This window comes from Cryptomeria japonica, chromosome 9 (genome assembly GCF_030272615.1).
Source record: "Cryptomeria japonica chromosome 9, Sugi_1.0, whole genome shotgun sequence".
NCBI lineage: Eukaryota > Viridiplantae > Streptophyta > Pinopsida > Cupressales > Cupressaceae > Cryptomeria > Cryptomeria japonica.
Window position 1 is genome coordinate 213,827,637 of NC_081413.1, and position 26,237 is coordinate 213,853,873.

The 26,237-nt window shown below is 38.9% G+C and overlaps 1 protein-coding gene across 2 annotated transcripts in view; it reads right to left on the bottom strand.

Annotated features, from left to right (window-relative positions):
* Positions 1 to 26,237, bottom strand: part of LOC131044512 (histone deacetylase 9) — a 90,437-nt gene that overhangs the window by 52,801 nt on the left and 11,399 nt on the right. For both annotated transcript variants that reach the window (XM_057977853.2, XM_057977854.2), the window contains exons 2-3: positions 271 to 383; positions 44 to 161 (exon numbers count right to left, since the gene is read on the bottom strand). In XM_057977853.2, coding sequence (XP_057833836.1) covers positions 44 to 161; positions 271 to 383 — 231 coding nt within the window. The remainder of the gene's footprint in view (positions 1 to 43; positions 162 to 270; positions 384 to 26,237) is intronic.

Genomic DNA, 26,237 nt, shown 5'->3' on the forward strand with positions numbered 1-26,237 from the left:
GACCTTGTTGCAATTTATGTTATCTAAGAGACATAGGCCTTACACTTTATTAGCTCCTTTGAAAACATGTGTTGAGTATCAGGTGTTATCCGATGCAGAAATTCCACATAATCTGCTGAATGAAACTGAGCAAGCTCCACTGGATATGCTTTGTGGGGTCGCTGAAATGGAACATCCACACAAGACCACGTTAAGATGGGATAAATATTACTCACAGAAGGCAAGAAACATTGAGAAAGAGAAAGGCAGTGGTATAAAATTTTGACAGACATATATCTCCATCTTCTTGTGAAGCTCATAAGAAAGCACTAGATGGTGTGTCATACAAAGTCGGTGTGGCTTCATAGGGTGATTGGGACCAAAGTACACACTTCCTACATCCCCTGCACAAACATGTCAAAATGTCATGTACTATTAAATAGTTGTATTAAACATTTCACGTGTGGACCATATAGAAGACCTAAATGATTGTTTCTCAACTAGTTGCAAGTTCATTCATCTAAATGTGCTTCCACATAAAGCTTGAAAACTCCTCCAAGAGATGAATCAAATGGAAACAGGAGCAAACAAAATATTTTCTTTTGTTGAACATGAAATCAAAGGTCAAAACATACAAATAAATAATTATTACCCAAAGTATAAACATATAACTATGCATAGGGTGGCCTTAATGTATTAAACCATTATCTATTGCACGCCTAATGCATAAAAATTTTAATCTGTAATCTCAATCTCGTGAGGCTACGAACCATTTACATGATAGGTGATTGTCTCTGTATCAGTTTCTCTGAAACTAAGCATTTCAAATCTTTCTTAATTATTTTACAAATAGTGGAGGCACAATCTTATCTAGTGGCTCTCTTGTCAGCATATAAATTTGATCAATATTCACTTTTTGACAAAGCTTGAGCTACAGTGCTTTCTTCAAAAACTGAAAAATCTGTACTACTACAACATGTTATTTTCACTGAAGAGAGCACATAGTGAAAAAAATGACAATGGAAAAATTTTAACGTCAATCCTTAACTGGTTGAGGCATCTTAAAAAGAATATCCTGTGAATAGGAACATGGACAGTAACTTAAACATAGCCTTGAACCTGGCCAAACATGAATTGATTCAGACTGGGTACTGATCTTGGTCCAATTCCGGCCAAGGTTCACCTAGGGCCCTGCTGTAATAACCCTTGTAGACAATTTATATCAGATCTCAAAATGATTTGAAACCCTTAAAATATATATTTGCAAAATTCTTGAAATTGTTTCAAACATTGTTAAGAAATTAACCGAATAAACACACCCGAGTGCATTTAACTTCACACCAACTGATAAATAGGTGATAAATCAGGTTTGCAACAATGAATAACCATTTATTTACAGTCATTAAATGGATTCAAACAGCAAATAACATCTGCAACAACTTCTGCAATAAAATTTACAAACTGGGAGATACATTTTCTATGCTGTTATGAAAGCTACAACAAAATCTGGAAATGCAACTCACACTTCTCACACAAACCCTCAACCAAATCCTTGCAAACTACTGAAATAAACTATGAAACTAATATCAATATGCAAAATGATAACCTAAAATGATAACCTCTGAATGAGATTATTCTATGAAAATCCTTGACTCCCGTCTTAGACCTAGTAATCCTCTGACGCATGTCCTTAGATCACCTAGTAATTTTCAAACATCCCATTCTACAGTCTCCTCCACTGGTTTATCAGCCACTAAAGAAACAAGCATAAGCTTTGATAAAATGTGCAACAAGAATAATTTCCAAAAGCCCAATTTCCAAATTCAAACCAAAATGGATGCCAAAATACAACTTCCAAGCAAAAGGAGACTTTCCTTTGCCAAGTGTCTACAAACTCCCCATGAGTTGCCAACTTTACCAAAATTGACAATTAACACTAAAAACCAACAAACCATCCGAGTGAACTTTCATGCCAAAAAGGGGCAAAGATATTTAAATTAAATATCTTTTGAGAGGGAAACAAATTCAAACTTAGCCAGAGATGCCAAGGAAACTTTCCAAAAACCAATGCCGCCAAATAGGACATTAACTTAATATTTATTTGTTTGGTAAATCTGATTTGCATCAAAACAAATAATATATTAAATTAATAATTATTTTTTCTTCAAGCTATCCTATAATCTTGATTTACTATTTTTTGTGAGTTTCTATGTTTGGAAAAAGGGGACATGACAAACCCTGGGCCTCTACATTCAGCCCAGGCATGTCTGAATGTACCCAAACCAAATCCAGAGGCTCCGACCAGGCCCCTGAGCAAACCTAGGGAGATTCTGTCTGAGACCTAGAAATATTTTTTTAAATTAATAAAAATCAACTAATCCTAACTAACAACTTTTCTTGGTTATGGTCAAGGATGAGGGGCACAAGGCCGCCACACACTGTCATTTGCATGGTACAGCTAGTGAGAGTAGCACTTGCATTGCCTATCCTTCCAATGAACCAGCTGATAACATCGATGCTCTCAATGAATAGCTATTGTGGACCCTAGATGCATTAGTCAAAAGGCGGCACAATGTTGGGGAAAGCAAAGAAAGGCAAAGGAAGGAAAACCAATAAACAGAAAAGAGCGGGTGAAGCATGGGAGAAGGGATTGGTGAGCATCCAAGAATTTCTAAAAAAATCCAAAGGAGTGAAGGCCTCCCTTGGAAAGCAATGAGGCTCTTCACATGGTATGTCAGGGGCCTCCTGACAAACGGCACTTAATAAAGCGCCATTTGGATAAGGTTGTGGTGGATATTGTGTCACAGATTGGAAGGATCATTTGTGAATGCATGAGGCAACTTTGGAGGCATGGGAATTTTATGGAATCCAGATACTCCAAGAAACCAAAATCTACTTAGAGGAAGAGCTCAAATTTGTTAAATATTGACATAGATGGGAAGGATCATTTGTGAATGCATAAGGCAACTCTGGAGGCATGGGAATTTTATGGAATCCAGATACAATGTTGGTGAATGTGGAGAAGGTGGATGATAATTGGATGATGTGTAAGATTAGGTGTCAGGTTTCAAATGAGGAATTTCCGCTAATTAATGTCTATGTCCCCACTAAAACAAAGGAAAAAACGATGCTGTGGCAATCCATCCTACGAGGTATCAAGGAATAGAATAAAGATAAAATAATCCTTGGCAGTGACTTCAACGCCATTTTGGATTTATGTGAATAAGCGGAGGATTAAAGAAAGTAAACTGATCTATGATGGACTTTAGAACATTTATAGAGACAACAGAGGTTGTTGACTGCATTCTGAAAAAATGGAAGTTACACATGGACAAATAGAAGAGCAAGGTTCCCCAATATATCAAAAAGGCTAGATAGGTTTTTTATTGGAGGCTACAGGTTAAAAGACGATATTGCTTGGGCTGCATCAATCCTTCCATTATCGATCTCCAACCATTATTCGATGCAGCTAGAACTGAAAGATAGCAAGAAACCAAAGAAAGGATATTTTAAACTTGAAAATATGTGGTGACGAGATGCTAAATTGAAGAGCGGACTTGAGAATTGGTGGAAGGAGAGTGATACATTTCAGGGAACAATTAACTTTCGCTTCCTAAAACGGTTAGGGGTGATTAAAACAGTGGAATCGTAAAAGCTTCAAAAATATTTTCAGAAAAAGAATTGGTTGTAAAGGAATTGGAAGAGTTGAATGAGAAAATAATTAAGAACGGTATGTTTGTTGATGATTTCTTTAAAGAAAAAGAGCTCAAGGGTACACATGTGAAGCTGTTAGCCAAAGAGGAAGTATAATGGAGAGACAAAGCCCAAGAGAACTGGCTCTCTGTTGGTGATAAAAATACAAAGTTCTTTCATGCTTCAGTGAAAGCTAGGAGGGAAAGGAATAGAATCAAAGAGATTAAGCTTTCCAATGGTGAGAACAATATTGATCCAACAAAAATTGAAGAAGAAGCTGTTAGTTTCTTCCTAGCATTACTAGACAACAAAGACAATGGGATCCTGAATCAGAATGATGACATTCTCTCAGTTATACCAAAGTGTCTAAGTGAAGCAGATAATAAGATGCTGATTGAAGAATTTACAATGGACGAAATTAAAGCAGTAGCATTTCAATTACACACAGGAAAAACGCCTAGACCCAATGGCATGCCTGCAAAATTTTACCAAACCTACTGGGAGTTTATTGGACAGGATGTGTGGGAAGTCGCAAAGGACTTCAAGAAAAGCTGGAGGTTTGTTCAAGATATCAATAACACTGCGATTGCCCTAATTCCTAAGAAAAAAGTGGACTTCGATGGCATATTATCACCCAATTTCCCTCTACAATACTATCTATAAGATCATTTCAAAGGCATTGGCTAACCAAAATTGAAGAATGTGCTGGGGAAATTAATTGCAAGGGAACAAAACAGTTTCACTCCAAGTAGGGAGATTACAGATAGCATCCTATTGGCGGCTGAGACAATTCAAATTTCATACAATATCTACAAAGAAAATCAGAGGTATATTGATTAAGTTAGATGTCAGTAAAGCCTATGATAGGGTTAGATGGCAATTTCTATTGAAAGTACTAGAGCTGTTTGGCTTTTGTTCAAAGTGGGTTGACTTAATTAAGACACGCATTTCTACTCCTCGTTTCTCTGTCCTAGTGAATGGCTCTATGTGTGGTTTATTTGCCCCTTCGAATGGATTGAGACAAGGGAAACAATTTCCCCGTTCCTGTTTGTGATTATGGCCAAGGTGATGGGAAGGTTGATTGGCAAACTGCAGGAAGCTGGAATTTGGAAAGGTACCTCGGTGGTCAAAGATATTGAGCCAATAATGCACGCTCAATTCGCGAACGACACAATCCTTTTTGGTGAGGCCTCTGTCCGTGAAGCGGAGGTGATTTGGGAAACATTAGAGATTTATTCCAAGGCATCAAGCCAACTTTTGAACAAGGACAAGATCGAAGTCTTTTTCTTCACACAAAGGTGGTGTTGCAGAACAAAATTAGACAAATTTTGGGATGCAAAAATTTCGACGCTCCCTATCAAACATTTGGGTGATCCATTGTTTACTAGAATGGGCAGAACAGCTTACTGGGAAGAATTGATTGGCAATTGTCGTAATAAGATAAGCAATTGGAAGAACAAGTGGCTATCATTGGCCGACAGGATTATGATGATTAAAGCAGTTCTATCTGGTGTTCCCGTATGCGTATTGTTAGCGGCATTATTGTACACAAACATAAGACTAGTTAATTATGTGTAATTGTTTTGGTTAGTTGGCAACCGAGGGGTGGTCGTTGCAGTGCGACGATTGGCGCTCGCACCGCAACGACCACCCCTCGGTTGCCAACTAACCAAAACAATTACACATAATTAAGTAGTCTTATGTTTGTGTACAATAATGCCGCTAACACATATAGGCATGCTTTAGACTTACAAACAAAACAATCTCAGTATTAGAAGGTTTATTGAAGAAATTTTTATGGAAAGGTGTAAAGGAAATAAAGAGAATCCCTTTGATCAAATGGGACACGATCTGTTTATCCAAATCTGATGAAAACAGCTTGGTTAGCAAAATACTACTTTAGGGGCCAAGCTTGTATGGAAAATGTATAAAGAACCTCAAAAATTGTGGTGTCAGATTATGCAAAAGAAGTATCTTGACTGTGAGGATTCGAAACAAATCCTCACAATAGCCAATAATAGAGGAGGTTTTGTTGTGTGGCGATTCATATGGGAATGTAGGAAGCTTATTGAAGATTATCTAACTTGGAAGATGGGGAAGGGGACTAAAGCCAAATTTTGGTACGACTCATGGAATGGAGAAATTCCTCTAGATCGGTCTTGAACAAACCAAATTGGATCGAAGAGACAACAACAGAATGGCGAATTTGTTGCAGACTTTATGTCCCAGATGCAAGAAGGATATGGAGAGGATTGGGATTGGGATAAGTTGGATAGGCTAATCATTCTAAAGGAAGCGAGAGTTACATTGAAGGCAATTCTAAAGCAAAGAAAGATCACACTCAGCCCAAATGAACCTGAACTTATAAGGAGTGCATCAAAATTTGGAGACTTCTCGATCTGACTTGGATACTAACTCCAAATAGTACAGAGGGAGAATATGGACTGGTCGGCCAACCTATGTTGGCACAAATGCGTATTACCTAAGGCTGGTGCATTTCTTTGGACGGCTTTACGTGGGAAAATATTGACAAGTGACAGATTAAGGATCATTGGTATTAAGGGTCATGAAGTGGATTCAAAACTCCTAGTTCCCTTAGGGGCGATTTTGCAATCAATGGAGCAGCAATCTGAGGTAAGGGACAGCTTCCTCCAAGTTGAGCAAGCAAGAAAAGGAAGCATCTATGAAATGTTGTCTTCGTATTCTTGTTGATTGGACCAATTTGAGTCCAGATTATGTCTAAAGGTGTATGTTGGTTTCCAAGATTTTCATTGAGCCTTCATTTTCCATTTTCATTGCTATTTGAGCCAAGGATGAGCATTTTGAGAGTTTGAACTAGCTAGTTGAGTGCACATAGAGCTAGATGATGAAGTGGGATGATATAAACACTTCTACCCTGAAGCAAATGAAATTTGTTGGGGTTAGGATATTGATGATTGTAATTTGCATTCTTTATGGGCCTCAAGAAGGCACCAACCTTGTAAAACTGCATGTTCATAGTGGATCATAGGAAGCTAGTCTTTGCTTTCCTTGATTTTTCTCACAATTCGGGTTTCTTATGGGTAAACTGTAATGTACCCATCTCAATGAGGAGAAGTTCAGTGGGCCATTAGCCTATTCCGGAGACCCGTAGGCTAACTAGAAGCAGAAATTAGGGTTTCCCACTTTTGAGGAGGTTTGTGTGAGCTGTTTGATGCTTGACTAGTTGGTATTCTACAATTTTGATTGTGGATTCCTTCTGGGTTTTCTGAAAGCTTCGCAGAGGTATGGCATGCATTCAATTCCAAGAAGAATTCTGAACTTACTATTTTTAGTAAGTTGGTGGTTGTTGTCAAGATTTCTAAGTCATTATGGGTTTTCTAAGCTCATCTTCACGGTTCGAAGAGCAATCTTTTTGGAATTGTTTTCAGGACTTACTATTTTTTGTAAGTGCCATTTCTGCTATTTTTAGCAGTTCAGTGCAGAGCTCCAACCCAGTCAGTTTTGTTGGTTTTCAGCACTTCAATTTCCGGTTCAATTTGCCATTGATCAGTCTCGATTTGAAAGTGATTTATTAAATATTAATACCTTATCCTAACTTTAATATTCAAAAAAATTATTAATTCTCCTAAGTCTGGTGCCAAGGATGAAAAAAGTGCTCAAGAATAATGTTTTTTTTTATGTTGCAAATATGGACCAAGGGAAAAGTTCGAACTTTTGAGCCTAGAGGTGGGGAAGCCATGTTTGGTAGATGCCATGAAATGAAACTCCAATGAAATTAAGGAATTTTGGTGCCATGTGAATTTGAATTTGGGCATATTTGGTGTGCATTTGCATTTGAATTTGGTTGGGCAAAAGTTATAAATAAGAACCTTGGGTTCTCATTTTTGGTATCCATTATTGCTTTGATAAGGAAGTGCTGCCAAAATGTTATCAAACTCTTACTTCGAGAAACACATACCTCCTAGTGCATCAATTTCGTGCTTGACAGATAGCGCCTAAATGAATCTATGACTGTTTCTCATCCAGAGGAGCAGATTGGATTCAAGGTGGTGAAGATTTGTGTGGATTTCTAAGTGCTTTTGTTGCTGGTCGCGAAGTGTGCTGAAGTAGATTCTTGGTTGCAGGTCTCAATGTGTCACTCTTCTCGTTCTGGGTATTTCTTCTATCTCTTTTTGTGGTTTGGGCGATTCATTTTGTGAGTTTGTAGAATCTAAAATGGTGTTTGGGATTTTATATTTACCAAATTGTTCCCTAGCTGGTCGTACCATGTGGCTGAGTGATTTGGGATGCGTGCATAAATTATTGGGGTTAGTTTGCCTTGTTTTGTTGTCCTAGGATTGATCACCTACCTCCTAGTGATCATATGCTTTCAGTTTCATGTCATTTGGTTAGGAAATGGGTGAGTTGAGTGTTTTAGTGAGATTTGGTGTTGCTGGTCTGTGTGTTTTCAGCATGCTGGGAGTATATCAGATTTAGAGATTTTCTGTTTTGGAGTGTCTTCTTGTGTGTAGTTGGTTTAGGGGTGTGTGGGTTCTTTGGTGTGGAGAGAAAGATCTTGGTAATTGTTTGCAGTTGTTGGTTCTTCATTCTTATCTTCTATGATTCATATTGTAATGCCGGTAGTAGTACTAACAGCAATTTATATTGATCTTTCCTAGACCCACTGCAAAGTGGAAGAGGCTGGCCTTGCCACCTATCTTTGGAATAGTGATTTCTCTTAATTTGTAATCCATATTGTGCATTGTAAAGTTGGTTGGTAGTACTAACAGCTATCTAATTGGATTATTGCTCTTAGTCTCACTGCATAAGTGGAAGAGGCTAGTTTTGCCGCCTACTTTGAATATTGTAATATTGTCCTCCCGCTGCATAAGCGGTAGAGTGATTTGTAATTTCATTTCTAGTCCTCTTGCTAGATAGGCGGTTGAGTGATTGCTATTTCAATTTCTAGCTTGTCCTTGGCTAGTTTACCGCCAAGTGATTTTTTAGTATTCTCATTATCCCGTTGAAAAGTGGAAGGGGCTGGCTTGCCGCCCAAGTATTGTAATCAATTTCAGTTTCTTGCATCGAACGATCCCCTCAACACTGTATGCTCTCACCCTCCCAAATTGGGCTCTCGGAGATCAAAAGGTGGAAAGGGTTACTTTCGCAGTATTGGGATTTCATTTTCTAACCATAACGGACGTTTGTGTTGATTGTAAACTAAAATAATTGAAAAAAAAATAAATGGAATATTACAATAGTATCAGAGCCACTTATCCTATCAGCTTGTGTGATAAGGGTTCTCCATGAGTGACAGAGACATCAGTTATTACAACAAAGAACAGAGAAGGCAGCAGTATCAGATTACTTCAGTCCCAGTAGAAGAGACATTTTCAGAGGTATTGAGAAACAGAGAGAAAGCAATGGATTCAGCTAATTCAGTTGATACTATGGCAGAGAGAACGTCAGATGCAAATGGGGCTGCAAAGAGAGCTGAAAAGAAGTTTAATACTATGATGGATATGATGTCCTAGTTGTTGGCTACATTAACTCAGAATGCTGATGGGGCTCAAAATAAAAACACCAATGGAAATAACGACAGCACCTCTAACAACTCTGGAGGAAATGGGAATGGAAGCAACCAGAGTAGCAACCATGGTAAAACAACTGTTGGGTCTGTTTTAAGACCGTTGCAACTCGTATTCCTTCCAAGGGAAGCACCGCCACCTGAAGTGGAAGTACCCATGGCTGATGAGATAAGAGCAAGCTACATGGAGTATGCTTCTCTTCCAACAAAGATTCAAGACATCCTAACCCTGGATCAATTCATGAATCAGAAGAAGAGAAGGGAAGGGAGATATGATAATCGTTATTCCGCTCCGAGAGACTATCAACAAGCTCTTGGAAAGGTGACTCTAGCTCATTTTGATGGGAGCAATAAGTGTACGGCTAGAGCTTGGGTTCAGAAGTTGGACAACTATTTGTCCTTGAGGCCGATGCCTGAAGAAGATGCCATCAAGTTCGCTACTTTGCACTTGGATGGGGCTGCTCACGAGTGGTGGTATCATGGGTTGGTCACCCTTAGCCATAGCTCGATCAATACCTATGCAGAATTCACCAACAAGCTGATCGAAAGATTTGATGCTAAGGATCAAGAGGTGAAATTTAGAGAGCTTGCGCAACTCAAACAGCAGGGCTCTTTGGACACTTACATAACTAAGTTTCAAAGTCTTTTAGTTATGGTTAGTAATGTAGACGTATAAAAATGACCATATTCCTAAATGAATATTTTATGTTCATTTCTCTATTTAATTAAATCCAATTTAATTAAATTACCCACATTCCTCTATTTAATTAAGTAAATTACTCAATTTATTTAAATCAAATTCACTATACCCACTTAATGAATAAACCATTTTATTCAGTTAAATTCCCCCTATCCACTTTTAATTAAATTCAAATTTAATTAAATAGTTATCCTAAATTGAATAAATCTAATTTATTTAATTTCCCCAAATTGCAACCAAATTGAATTAAATTAACTTTATTTCAATTAAATCCTATTATCCCTCCATCCACTTGCATTTTCCTACATCTCCCACTTGCTTTCTAATCCCTTCTAGACTCTTCTAATCGCTTCTAATTAGCCTAACCCATCTTCTAAACTTTGTCACATCCCTAAGCAAGGGGAGGTCACTTCTCAAAACCTTAAAGTCTTTGATAACCATTAAAGGCTTCAAATCTTTAACCACTTAATATCCCCAAAGTCTCCCAAACCATTAATGGTTAATTCAACCCTCTTACATGGTTAGAGACATTTTGCCTAACTTAACCTTCATCCAACCCAAGGGTCTCATCAAGCCTTTAATGTTTTGACCATGATTATCTCTTAATCATTTGCACAAGGGTTTATCCTTGGATTAACTCTTAATCCAATGGGTAAGCCTAACTTAAGCTTAACCCTTATCTCTAGATAACCATAAGGTCTTCTTAGGCATTTAATGCCTCCAACCCCTTCTCTCAACCCAACCCTATGTTGACACTTGTCACCATTTCATTGGTGTAAATTGCAAACATGGATCCCCAACTTTCAAACTCAACCCTTGATCAACTCTTTCAATCCTGACCATCCATTGCCCTGTTTTTGCTATAAATAGAGCTCTCATTCCTCCATTCAAAAAAGATGAATCCAAGTTTGTAGTATCACACTTATGCTCAAATACATTCAAGCTTTCATATATCATTTTTATGCTCATCATTTTAGCCTCTCTTTAACTAGGAATTAGTCTAAATATGCATGTTTAGAATACTTTCTTTATCATTTAGCTCCATCATAGACTAATATATCATGTTAGGATAGCATTTATACTAACCTTGTCATTTTATAATCTAGTTTATTGCATTTTAAGATCATGCATAGCTTAGGATGCATCTCATATTAAAACCAACAAAAAGCATCCCTCGTTCTTGCATTTGCCATCCCTAAACCATTTTGCTCAGTGATCTGAGAGCAAAAACATTGGTTTGAGGGACCGTGTAAGATAGAGAACCATGGGACCAACCTTGGGAAGCTGAGTGATACTTCATTACTCCATAGCTTGCACCAAGAAGTCCTGTGGGTGTGTGAGCAAGGCTCCATAGAGCTCCGTTTTTCACACATTGAGTTCTATCAACCCGCTTTTCCCGCACAAAAGTAACATTTCTGAGAAGAGGTTAGTGGTCTTATTCACTAAAGGACTTGAAGAACCATTAAAAGGTTGGGTTAAAGCCTTTGATCCACCCACCTTGGCTGAAGCAATCAAGAAAGCTAGGAGCATGGAATTGGCTGCCCCTAAGTCCAAATTTTAGTCAAAGCCCTTCTCACATCGAAAGGACAAGAAGTTCTCAAATCAGTCCAAAAAAATCCCTCCTAGGATGGATGATGAGCTCCACCAAGAGCTCCGAAGGAAGAACTTATGTTACTCATGCAGAGAACCTTGGGCCCCGGGTCATAGATGTCATGGAAAGGGCAATGAACATAAATGGAGGCCTATTCAGCTGATGGATCAGATTCTGAAACTTCAGAACAGCAAACTGATTTAAAGGAGAGTGAGTACGAAGAGGTTCCAGAAGGGCCTGAAAATAATCAAGATGATAGGGGAGTAGTTGCTCAACTGTCTAGCATTCATAAAAATGAGTCATTCAAATTGATACTGGAGCAACTCAATTTTATTGATGAAAGGATCGTTGCAAAGAGAGGCTTGATAACTGAGGAGGTTGAGGGATTCAAAGTTATGGTAGCTGATGGTTCGACAATCTCTTGCAACCGAATGATTTCCAGCATGTCTTTGAAGTTGGGAAATTATAAAGTCAAGGATGACTTCTTTGTGGTGAGCATTCGAGGAACTAATGATGCAGTTTTTGGCATTCTGTGGCTGCGATCTCTTGGTGAGATCACTTTAAATCTGCAAACAATGGAGCTGAAATTTATGTCCGAAGGAAAAAGAGTGGTGCTCAGAGGGATGTCTAATGTTGGCCCTCGAATTGTATCATTAAAGAGGATGGAGCAGCTGATCCGTCATGACCAAGTGGAGTGGGCAGCAGAATGCTTGATCATGCCATCCAATCCACTTGATGAAAAGAGAAACCATCCTGCTGACACTCAAGCATTGATCACCAAAAGGAGCAAGGTCTTTGAAAATTCGCCCCCTAGGAGACCTTCTGAGAGAGGGACCGAGCATATCATTGAGTTAGAAGAAGGGGCTAAGCCGGTCATCACTACTCCATACCGATACCCAAAGAAGCAGAAGGATGAGATAGAAAAAGCAATTAAGGAGCTTTTGGATATGGGATACATTAAACCAAGTAAGAGCCCCTTTGCTTCAGCAATGGTGTTAGTAAAGAAGAAGGATGGGACCATGCGCATGTGCGTGGATTACCGAGCTCTCAATCAAAAGACCATCAAAAATCGGTATCCTATTCCTAGGATTGATGAGCTACATGGTGTTGTCTACTTTTCAAAGATTGATCTTAGATCCGGCTATCACCAAATTAGGATGAGGGAATCTAATATTGAGAAGACAGCCTTTAGATGCCACTTTGGGCATTTTGAGGATTTAGTCATGCCCTTTGGCTTGACTAATGCACCTGCTACCTTCCAATCCTGCATGAACAAGATCTTTCAAAAGCAATTGAGAAAGTTCGTGCTCATCTTCTTTGATGACATCCTCATTTTCAATAAGTCATGGAAGGAGCATTTACAGCACTTGGATGAAGTACTCAGTATTCTGGAGTCTGAGTCATTGTTTGCAAAGGAATCTAAATGTGATTTTGGGATGAAGGAGTTGCTTTACCTCGGCCATATCATTAGTGCAGAGGGAGTTAAGGTTGATCCAAAGAAGATCAAGGCAATAGTTGATTGGCCTCCACCTGAGAACTTGACACATCTGAAGGGTTTCTTGGGTTTATGTGGCTTCTGTAGGAGGTTTGTGAAGGGTTATTCTCAGATGGCTGCCCCCCTCATGGTTCTCACTAAGAAGGCACCTTTTGTGTGGTCAAAAAAGGCACAAGGAATTTTTGACAAGTTTAAAGAACTTATGAGCACGTGCCCTATTTTTGCCTTACCTGATTTCTCCAAGCCTTTTGAGCTTCAATGTGATGCATCTGGAGAAGGTGTTGGCGCTGTATTGATGCAAGACAAGCATCCGATTGTATTTGAGAGCAAAAATTTGAGAGGAGTTGAGAAGACATACTCCATCTATGACAAAGAAATGCTTGCAATCATGCATGCATTGGCCAAATTAAGGCAATACTTGGTGGGGAGCAAATTTGTTGTGAAGACAGATCATAATAGTCTCAAACACTTTATGCATCAGAAGGACTTAGATGAAAGACAACAGAAATGGGGAAGTAAGCTACAAGATTACAATTTTGACATTGAGTATGTCAAAGGCAAGAACAACATTGTGGCAGATGCACTTTCAAGAAGACCCCATTTGAGCTCATTTTGTGAGCTAGTTGTTGATTGGAGGGACTTGTTGCTTGCTGATTATGCTAAAAATCAGTTTGCAACGAGCATCATTGAGGGTACTTTTCATGATGAAAAGTACAAATTGGTGGATGGGCTGATTATGTATAAGAGAAGAATCCTTCTAGTGCCCGAATCTAAGTTGAAAGGGAAGATTTTGCAGACCTTTCATGGCATTCCCCTTGCTGGTCATCAAGGTTTTTTCAAGACATACAAGCAGATCCGAGAAAAATTTTCTTGGAAAGGGTTGAAGAATGACGTCTTGACGTACATCAAGGAGTGCCACATCTATCAGATGAACAAGGATGAGCATACTGCACCTGCTGGTTTGTTGCAACCACTACCTATTCCCAATCAAAAATGGGAAAGTATCTCAATGGATTTCATCACCGAGTTGCCCAGAGCTAATGGCAAGGATTGCATTTACATGGTGGTCAATAGATTGACTAATTTTGCTCATTTTTTTGCCATCACCAGCTCATTTCAGCAGCTCAGGTTGCTGATGTGTTTTTTTCATGAGGTGTTTAGATTGCATGGGTTGTCCAAGAACATTGTAAGTGATAGGGACAGCAAGTTCCCAAGCACTTTGTGGCAGGAAGTCTTCAAGTTGTGTGGCACAGTGCTTACTCTAAGCACGAGTTATCATCCACAAACTGATGGACAAACGGAAATTGTGAACAAATGGTTGGAAGGCTATCTCAGGGACTATGTCTTGGAGCAGCAAAAAGCATGGGTGAGATGGTTACATTTGGGGAAATATTGTTACAACTCCTCATATCAAATGTCCATCAGGATGTCTCCTTTTATGGCACTGTATGTTACAAGGATCCCAGCTTTGCTGATTTGATGTTTGGTGATAGCAAAGCCCCTCAAGCTAAAGATATGGTGCAGCAGTGTCAAGATATTCTGAAAGCCTTGAAGAACAACCTTCAGATTGCGCAGAACCACCAGAAGTTGTACGCCGATCAGCAGCATGTAGAGCGTTCATTTGAGGTTGAAGACATGGTCTATCTTAGACTTCAACCTTTCAGACGGTCTACTCTCAAGAAGAGTGGAGCCACGTAACTCAAGCCACGTTTCTATGGACCATTTAGGGTCATCCGGAGAGTTGGTGCAGTGGCTTATGAGTGGGAACTACTAGCGAGTAGCAAGGTGCACAATGTCTTCCACATGTCATGCCTCAAGAAGGCGCTTGGACATTGTGGTCTCTTCAGCATTGCCTCCTTTGGATGAGGAAGGGAAGTTGGTGCTGATTCCAGAAGAGATTATCGATTTCAGAGAACACTCTTTGAGAAGGACAATCAAGGAGTACTTGGTGAAGTGGAAGAACTTACGTGTAGAGGATGCTACTTGGGAGAGTGAAGAGATTCTACAGCATCCAGGCTTGTGATTGCTTGTGGACAAGCAATCTTGGGGAGGGCGGACTGTAATGTCCCCTTCTCAGTGAGGAGAAGTTCAATGGGCCATTAGCCTATTCCGAAGACCCGTAGGCTAACTGGAAGCAGAAATTAGGGTTTCCCATTTTTTAGGAGGTCTGTGTGAGTTGTTTGATGCTTGACTAGTTGGAAATCTACGATTTTGATTGTGGATTCCTTCTCAGTTTTCTGAAAACTTCATAGAGATATGCCATGTATTCAATTCTGAGAAGAATTTTGAACTTACTATTTTTAGTAAGTTGGTGGTCGTTGTCAGGATTTCTAAGTCTTTCTAGGTTTTTTGAGCTCATCTTCAGGGTTCGAAGAGCAATCTTTTTGGAGTTGTTTTCAGAACTTACTATTTTTAGTAAGTGCCATTTCTGCTATTTGTAGTAGTTCCGTGCAGAGCTCCAACCCAGTCAGTTTTGTTAGTTTTCAGCACTTCAATTTCTAGTTCAATTTGGCATTGATCAGTCTTGATTTGAAAGTGATTTATTATATATTAATACTTTATCCTAAGTTCAATATTTAATTATTATGTTGCACGACTTAGGAAAGGGAAAGTAAATTTTATTCAAAAAATTTATTAATTCTCCTGAATCTAGCGCCAAGGATGAAAAAAGTGCTCAAGAATAATGTTTTTTTCTATGTTGCAAACATAGATGGCGAGTTTCAAAAACTCGCCGAATTTTTGAGTCTAGCCAGTAGATTTGACTTCTACTCGCTAGAAAACTCGCAGAGTTTTTGGCGAGTTTTTGGCAAAAACCCAGCGAGTCTGTGAAAAAAAACTCGCCCGCCTGATTCACTTAACCGAAAATGGCAAAACAATTATTCATTTTTTGTTTTCTAATTGGGTTTTGGGCTAAGAAAGGGGAAGTTGACTTGGAGTGACTTGGAAGGTGATTTGGAGGGATTTTTGAGTGATTCCAAGTGGATTTGAAAAGGATTTGAAGGGAAAATCAGATTCCCAAGTAAGTTTTTCTATTCTTTTCTATGCTTTTTTAAAACGATTTGCATATTTTTTGTTGCATTTAGATTGATTAGAAATGATTCCTAGGTAGACTAAATCATTTCTAAGTTATTTGCACAAGATTTAACACTAGATTTGACAAGTTTTGTTGAATTTTCACAATTTTTTTGAAGAATCTAATTTTCAAAAAAAAATTCAAACCCTACTTTTTTTAAAAAAAACTTTGAATGATGTCTAAATTTATTTAAACTAATGTAGATAGTTTGCTAAATTGTTTAACTAAAATGTTAATTTTTTTTTTCACTTTGTATGTGTAGGTTAAGTAAGCATTAATCATGGCAAGGGAGCAATGGCCACTAGATCCATGCCCATCTGGATATATAGGCACCCGTCCTAAAGGTGCTAGAGATGGGGCATGGAGGTATGCCTATGAGAAACCCGATCCTGGGTCAGTTATATGCATAAAGTGTGAGAAAATACTTCATGGAGGCATCAACCGCCTCAAATACCACCTTGCAGGAATAGATAGGCATGATACTAGAGCATGCCCTTGGACCAATGAAGAAATAAAAAGACAAATGAATGCCCTACTTGCAGCTGGGGAAGAGAAGAAATTGCAAAGGGAGAGGGCAAAGCTAGCCATGAGATCAGCCATAGCTGAATCTCAAGGTGTTTTTGTTGACCTTGAAGAGGAACAAGAAGCACTTGAGGGCATAGTGGGCTCTCAGTGTGGCCCACGTATTCGTAAACCCACCATCACCTCACCCATTGCTTCTGCTTCCTCTAGTAGAGTACCTGGCACTATTCCATTTCCATCACCACGATCAGGGTCCATAGGTGATTATTTTGTGCCCAGGAACACACCTGGAGCACAACCATCATTAGAGGCCACTGGATGGAATAAGGAGGTACATGAGAAAACTGACATTGCAATAGCTGATTTTTGGTACTTCAACAACATTGCATTCAATGTGGCGGACAATGTTTATTGGCTGAATTTGGTGACTGCTATGACAGTTTCAGGAAAGGGGTACAAGGCCCCTTCTTGCAGGGATTTGAGTGGGAGGTTAGTAAATTACTACATAGTCCACTTGATTTCATTTTTAATTATTTTTTAGATTTCTTGTTTATTAAATCAAAATTGTGTACTAAGACCTGATTTCACTTTGCACTTACAAGTTGCTCGCAAATGCAGTTGCTAGGGCAAGAGAAGTGATGGAAGATCAAAAAATTGAATGGGCAAATTATGGCTGCACCATTCTTTCTGATGGGTGGACAGATGGCAAGAACCACACCATCATCAATTTTTTGGTTGCTTGCAAGGAGAATGTAGTGTTCTTGAAATCTATTGATGCCTCCAGCAAGGTGAAAAATGCAGAAACATCGGCTGGAATGTTGGAGCATGTCGTCATGGAGGTGGGGGTAGAGAATGTGGTGCAAATCATCACAAATAATGCAGCAGCATATGTGTCAACGGGTAGAATCCTTTTAAATTATCACCTTTAGGCATTAGAAATATTTTTATTTGTTGTGGCTTTGTTTTACTTGGTTGCATATTTCTTAAGAATAAATTCTTCTTTTGCAGGAAGAATCCTCCAAGAGAGGCACCCCACTCTTTTTTGGACACCTTGTGCGGCACATGTCCTTGACCTTCTTTTGGAGACATAGAAAAACTTGAGTGGGTGACTCCAGTTGTGGAAGATGCAAGGAGGATCACCAAATATATTTACAATCACCCTTGGGTCCTAAATTTGATGAGATAGCACACCCAAGGGAAAGATTTGGTGAGAGTTGGTGTCACAAGATTTGCAATGATTTTCTTGACGTTGCAAAGCCTTCTTGTTGCATTGACTTCTTTGAAACAAATGTTTGTGAGTGGAGAATGGCTTAACTCACCTTATTCAAAGAAGCCTGAAGGAGAGGCTGTTGCATGCATAGTCTTCGACAGCCAATTTGCACAAAGGGCTGCAGAGATTGTGAAGGTTGTTACTTCGAAACTTTAATTTTTAAATTTTAGTTATTCTTGATTCAAGTCTCTCATTACTAATTTGTAACTTCATTATTTAAATTTTAATCTTTTTGTAATTTGTATTTTTCAATTGTAGGTGTCAGAGCCCTTGGTTCGAGTTCTTCGCTTGGTGGATGGGGATAAAACCCCAATGGGATATCTTTATGAGGCCATGGATAGGGCCAAGGAGTCTATCAAAAATTACTACAAGGGGGATAGACTCAAATTTGATCCCATTTGGGATATTGTTGATAGGAGGTGGACCAATCAGCTCCACCAACCCATTCATGCAGCAGGGTACTTCCTCAACCCTCGTTTTAGGTTCGGGGGTTCTTACTCAAATCCGAATGGAGAAGTCATGGAGGGCCTCAGTACATGCATTGAGAGGATGGTACCTGATGTTGAGGAGAGAGACCTCATTGTGAGTTAACTCCAAAATTATGAGGGAGGAAGGGGTAAGCTATTCTCTTCAGAGCTGGCTAGGAGAGGAAGAACCACTCGAACCCCAAGTATAACATTTGCCATTTGGATTTTGGGATCTAAAGACTAAAATGATTGATAAATTATGTTTTCTCTTTTCTCTTTGCTTTCTAACTTTTCCATTTTATTTATTTTGCAGATGCTTGGTGGCAAAATTGGGGTGGAAACACCCCACATCTCAAAAAATTTGCCCTCGGAGTCTTATGTCAACCTTGCAGTTCATCCAATTGTGAGCGCAATTGGAGCTTGTTTGAAGCAATCTACATGAAGAAGAGGAGCAAGTTAGTGCAAAAACGACTCAATGACCTTGTCTACGTGCAATATAATCTTCGATTGCGCGTAAGGAAGGTAGAGGAACTAGAAGGTGGTCCAATTGACTTGGATGATATAGATCCTTACAATGATTGGAAATCACAGGAGAAGCCTCCATTGTTTTCCGACACTGACATCACTGATTTGGAGAGGCAGGCTATGGAGGACGAGGGTGGATTTGGTTTCAGGCTGGATGACATTGAGGAGGATGAGGATGAAGATGAGGATTCATTGCCAGTGCCAGAAGCAGGTGGAGACATAGCTTCATCCAGGATGGAGGATGAGTCTCTGTCAGCCATACCGAGCGAGGAGGCACAGTCACGCCCACAGCAAACTTATACGACTAGACCCTCTAGTTCTACCTCTCCCCAAGTTTTTGCTAGAGCTGGGAAGAGGAAGTTGTAATTGTAATTTGTAATGATGTATTTACTTTTGTTTTTACAAAAACTATTTAGTAATTTACTATTTTGCTTCCAGGCTTCCAACCATCAGCATTCCTCATGAGGATGCGATTTTGTAAACACTTTGCATTTAAATATATCTAGAATCAGCTTGTTTCTTTTGTGTTATCATTTATTGACTCATTGGATGCATCTTCTCATTAAATTTTGCAAAAAAATGCATTTTTTATTAAGTTTAAGCGTGTTTTTAAGTTGTCGAGTTTTTCCGAGTTTTTCTCGAGTTTTCCCCGAGTTTTTTTCCCAGGGGCTTGGCGAGTCGAGCCGAGTCGTGAGTAGTCCAACTATGGTTGCAAATATAAACCAAGGGAAAAGTTCGAACTTTTGAGCCTAGAGGTGGGGAACCCATGTTTGGTAGATGCAACTCAAATGAAATTAAGGAATTTTGGTGCCATGTGAATTTGATTTTGGGCATATTTGGTGTGCATTTGCATTTGAACTTGGCTGGGCAAAAGTTATAAATAAGAACCTTGGGCTCTCATTTTTGGTTTCCATTATTGCTTTGATAACGAAGTGTTGTCAAACTCTTACTTCGAGGAACACATACCTCCTAGTGCCTCAATTTCGTGCTTGAGAGAGAACGCCTAGCTAAATGTATGACATTCTCATCCAAAGGAGCAGATTGGACTCAATGTGGTGAAGATTTGTGTGGATTTCTGAGTGTTTTTGTTGCTGCTCGTGGAGTGTGCTAAAGTAGATTCTTGGTTGCAGGTCTCAGTGTGTCACTCTTCTCGTTCTAGGTATTTCTTCTATCTCTTTTTGTGGTTTGGGCGATTGATTTTGCGAGTATGTAGAGTCTAAAATGGTGTTTGGGATTTTATATTTGCAAAATCGTACCCTAGCTGGCTGTACCATGTGGCTGAGTGCTTTGGGATGCGTGCATAAATTATTGGGGTTAGTTTGCCATGTTTTGTTGTCCTAGGATTGATCGCCTACCTCCTAGTGATCATATGCTTTCAGTTTCATGTCATTTGGTTAAGAATTGGGTGAGTTGTGAATGTTTTAGTGGGATTTGGTGTTGCTGGTCTGTGTGTTTTCGGCTTGCTCAGAGTATATCAGATTTAGAGACTTTCCATTTTGGAGTGTCTTCTTGAGTGGAGTTGGTTTAGGGGTGTGTGGGTTCTTTGGTGTGGAGAGAAAGATCTTGGTAATTGTTTGTAGCTGTTGGTTCTTCATTCTTATCTTCTATGATCCATATTGTAATGCTGGTAGTAGTACTAACAGCAATTTCTATTGATCTTTCCTATACCCACTGCAAAGTGGAAGAGACTAGCCTTGCCGCCTATCTTTGGAATAGTGATTTCTATTAATTTGTAATCCATATTGTGCATTGTAAAGATGGTTAATAGTACTAACATCTATCTGGATCATTGCTCTTAGTCCCACTGCATAAGTGGAAGAGGCTAGCTTTGCCGCCTACTTTGAATATTGTAAAACTGTCCTCCCGCTGCATAAGCAGTAGAGTTGACTTGTAATTTCATTTCTAGTCCTCCCGCATGATAAGCGATTGAGTGATTGCTATTTCAATTTCTAGCTTGTCCTTGGTTGGTTTACTGCCAAGTGATTTTTTAGTATTCTCATTATCCCGCTGAAAAGTGGAAGGGGCTGACTTGCCGCCCAAGTATTGTAATCAATTTCAGTTTCTTGCATCTAACGATCCCCTCAACACTGTATGCTCTCACCCTCCCAGATTGGGCTCTCGATGATCAAAAGGTGGAAAGTGTTACTTTCAGCAGTATTGGGATTTCATTTTCTAACCCTAACGGGTGTTTGTGTTGATTGTAAACTAAATATTTGAAAAAAAATTAAGGGGGATATCACATAAACCTTGTTCTCTCTCTTTTATAAGTGCAATTGAATATTTAAATACTTCTTGCTCCCATGGAGGCTGCAATGTATTCAGCTTTTGTAGAACTCTGAGCAACTAAAGACTGTTTTCTACATATCCATGAGATCATTGTTGATCCTAAACTGAAGCAACATCCTGATGTGCTTTTCCTGTCAACTACGCTTCTAGCCCAATCACATCAGTGAATCCATGTAGGTCAAAGTCTACATGTTTATATTTCAAACCAAAACCAATAGTTCCTCGGAGATATCTCAGAATATGCTTTGCAGCAACAAGATGTATTTCCCTAGGTTCACACATGAACTGCCTTAGTGTATTAACAGCATAACATATATCAGGTCTTGTGATTACCAAATAAATCAAAGATCCAATAATCTGTCTGTAGAGGGTAAGATCTGCAAACTTTGATTCTGCAACTACTTCCTTTAGCTTGTCCAGATTTGTCTCCATAGGTGTGGTCATGGATCTACAATCCATCATTCCAAATCTCTTGAGTATATCAATTGTGTATTTTCCTTGATTAAGGATTATACCATCTACCTGCTGCCAAACTTCCAATCCAAGGAAGTAGTGAAGAATTCCTAAATCCTTCGTATCAAACTCAGAGGCTAATTCTTTCTTACACCAAGAAATACGATTATCCTCTCCTGAGATTAGTAGATCATCAACATAAAGAATAAGAATTAATAATTCACCATTGATTACCTTGTAGTAGAGATTTGGATCTGCTTCCTTCTTGGAAAACCCTAATTCCAAGAGATGGTGATCAATTCTTTCATACCATGCTCTGGGGGGCCTGTTTCAGTCCATATAGAGCTTTCTTTAATCTGCAAACATGTGATTCAGCCTAATGAATCACAAAACCTTCAGGTTGCTCCAAATAAACTTCTTCTTCAATCTTACCATTCAAAAAAGCAATCTTAACATCCATTTGATGGAGTTTCCATCTTTTAGATGCTGCAATAGCCAAAACTGCTCGAACAGAAGTGTATCTAGCAACAGGAGCAAATGTCTCTTCATAGTCAATACCTTCTTTCTGTGAGAAACCTCTGGCAACAAACCTTGCTTTGTGCTTCTCAACGCTGCCATATGCTACATGTTTGATTTTGAAGAGCCATTTAGAAGATACCACAGATTTGCCTTTAGGCCTAGGCACAATATCCCAAACATCATTTTTCAGAATTGACTGATACTCTTCTGACATAGCACCTTTCCAAACTTGATGCTTGAGAACATCTCCAACACAGGAAGGTTTTGCATCAATGGTCTCACTCATCAAGGCAGCATAACTGGAAAATGTGTTAGGTCTCTTACTTTCTCTGAAGGTCCCCTTTGGAGCAGCATAATTTTCAGCTTCTTAAAGCATCTTTCTAGCCCAAAGTGGTCTCTTCCTAGTTTCGGGATAAGGTTCTTCTAAAGGTAAGTCTTGAACTTCATCCTCAACGTTTTCAGGGGTCTCTCTCTGAATCTCAGGGGTGGGATCCTCATCCATGCTTGTAGGAGGATCTTGGCGTTCTAATTCATTAGAGCTTTTGGACGACCTAAATGCTATGTCTTCTTCAAAGATGACATCTATACTTAGTTCAATTTGCCTTTGTCCAGGTATGTATACTCTATAAGCCTTAGAGGTTTCACTATACCCAACAAATACCCCTTTCTTTCCAGAAGGTTCTAACTTTGATCTTTTTTCTTTGGGAACACGAATATAAACTGGACACCCAAAGATCCGGAGATGACTTATGTCAAGTTTGTTACCAGTAAAGGCTTCTTCAGGGGTTTTATTATCAAGAAGAGAATGAGGACATCTATTTTGAATGTACACAGCTGTCCTAGATGCTTCAACCCAAAATGAGGTTTCTATATTTTGGTCAAACAAGATAGCCCTAGCAGCTTCTACTATAGTCCTATTCTTTCTTTCAACTACCCCATTTTGTTGTGGGTTATAAGGTACAATTAACTCCCTCTTAATCCCAGCATTTATACAATAATCTTTAAACATATCAGAAGTGTATTCCCCCCCATTGTTTGTTCTTAAGGTTATGATTTTCTTACCTGTCATGTTTTCTGCAAGAGCTTTGAATTCCTTAAATATAGAAAGGATTTCTTCAAACTCTTTGTACCTCAGAAAATATATCCAGGTCTTCCTAGAATACTCATCTACAAATATTACATAATATAAAAATCCCCCTAAGGAGGGTACAGACATGCATCCACATAAATTAGAATGAACTAATTCTAATACATTTTTGGATTTACTGTTGCTAGAATTGAAAGACCCTTTAGTATTCTTTCCCAAGGCACACCCCTTGCAGGCTCCTTCGGCACTATGACTTAGCTTGGGTAAGCCAATCACCATCTTCTCTATCTTAGGTAGGGCATGGAAATGAAGGTGCCCTAATCTTCTATGCCAAAGTTCATTCGAATCTGGAGTCTCATGAATCAAGGCTTGAGATGGAGTGGTGCAAAGTCTGTAGAGGCTCCCTTGTCTTACTCCAATGGTGTGGGCTTTCTTGATGGTGGAGTTCTTTGGCCAAGCAAGTACCTTTCCTTCCATAAAAGTTAATCTATAACCCTTATCTTCAAGTGCAGAAACTGAAACAAGGTTTCTCTTTATACCAGGGTCAAATAGAACTCCACTCAGTTGTAGGGATATGCCTGACTTTAGGTTGATATTGCAGGTTCCTATTCCCATAACTAGATAATTTGAGTCCACCAATTGTGACTTCTTCATTTGAATTTTCCACAAGTGTATCTAGGTGCTCACGAAATCCAGTGATGTGTCGAGCTGCTCCGCTATCAATCACCCATGTGTTAGAACTGGAGGTGAATTGACTAGAGAGGGCTAAGTAGAAGACTAGTTTCTCGGAATCACTCCCTTTCTTAACTTCTACCATTGAAGCATGTTGCTTGATCCTGTCTGGACACTTCATTGCATAGTGCCCATATTGGTCACATCTGAAACATTGTACTTCAGAAATGTCTCTCTTCTTCTTTGAAGACCCCTTTCCATTTAAGCCTTTGTCCCTCTTTCTCTTAAAGTTCTTCATTCCTTTCTTGTGGGAATTAGAGTTTAAAACTTGAATGTCCTCATTACCATTGTTTTGTTTTACTCCTCTTGTGAAAAGCCGAGATTCCTCTTGAATGCAATCGGTTTTCAATCTATCAAACTTAGGAAATTTAGAACGAGCACTAATTCCTTGAATGAATGATTCCCATGAGGTAGGAAGTCCATTTAGGGCCATCATAGCAAGTTCTTTGTTGTCTACTAGATGTCCAATAGTGGATAGTTGATCCCTAAGCTCAGTGATCGTCAAGAAATAGGATGTAACTGTCTCTCCTTTATTCATCTTTATATGGTGTAGTTGATTCTTCAAGGTGAGAGCCCTGCTAGTGTTGTTGATTTCATAAATGTCAGCTAGGGCTTTGAACATCTGAAAAGCCGTCTCATATTTAGAAATAACTGGCACAATGTGCTCTCTCACTGAATCCACAATTATCTTAAGAGCCTTCTCACTGTCCTTGCTCCACTGAATTTTCTTCGTATCATCAGAGGGTTTAGGAATTTCACTTTTGACATGGGAGTCAATTTTATTTTCTTTCAAAACAAGCATGATCCTGAATTTCCAAGATACAAAATTGGATGCTCCATCTAGTCGATCTTCAAATCTAACTTCGATTGCCATTAGGATTATAGGAATGTGATCTTCTAAGAGCCAGGTGAAAGTCTATATGATTGCTACAGAATTTAATTTGATCTTCCTTAACTTAGCTCTGATACCATGTTAAGTTTAGTCAAATTCTGTGATCAATATAGTTTCAATCAAAATTCAGAGTTCTAACTCCGACAATCTAATTCTAATGATTATTCTTTCAGGTATTTCTTATGCAGATCAAGAGGATAGAAGAGATGAAGATATAATCTGAAATTAAATTTAAATTGTTGTAGTGTGAAGGGAAGGATGCACAACACTTATCGATTGCTGTATTGTTTTCCTCCTCACCGTATGAATGTTATATATGTGAATAAGAGGGTACGTAGTGAAGAGATGTGTCTTCCCACGTGGGAAGACACATCTCTTCCCTACGTACCACTTATTAACAGCACTTAACAAACACTAAGATCATCGCTTGCTTGACTGATCGTAAGGAATGCGATTTACCATGAATCGCTTAATCACAGCCTTCGTTAACATGAAATGGTGCGATCAGTGGCAAATGCCATAACTCGTATTTGATTTTATTTATCATTTAATGTTAACGTATATACTAATAGTTTATCTATTATTATATATGTTAACATTCAGATTTCATGGAATCAATTTATCATGCATCGGAATTATGAAATTGTACGACCGACACTACAAGAATTAACAGCACGAACTCAAATTACAAGGCAACAATCAAAAGAGAGCACCAACTCTCCTTTCAGCACCAACTGAGAATAGCTGAGGCTCCAACCCCATACAATTAAGAGCACCAACTAAAATGCTAACCTCAAGAAGAACTCAGCTCCTTCAAAGAAAAATTGCTCAAAACACCTGCTCTTAAGTTTGAACTCTGACAACCTTACTCACAGCCAAGCTTTTCTTATATATTTCTTTGCAACCAGTTCAACATAAACACTGATATGATTTTATCCAACAGCAGCACAAAGAATTAACTTGTCTTTTATTCACTTGTATATATAATAAAAAATGAAATCGGCCCCAATATAAGGAAGCACAATTACACCTCAGAAAAGGTTTGCATCTATGGTCATTGATTCTACGCTTATGCTCGTGTCCTCAATGAGCACAAAGATGGCTTAAAGAAAAAAAATACCACGACTACTCAAAAACGATTCAACAAAGTATCGCTTCACACGCACAACTCAAAAAAAAAATTTAATATCTTCCGCCACATTTTCACAACAGCAATCTACCTCACTGTAGTACCCACGCACCACACCCATGCACCACACCCACGCATGCCTCCCTACATAAAAAAAAAAAAGTGCTTTATGAGAACAGCTTGTAATAATACGAACTCTGCAAAAGAAAAAAAAAAATCAACACCTCCCTTCTCGAGCACAAAGACAATTCTTCCAAAACTCTACTCTAGAGATAT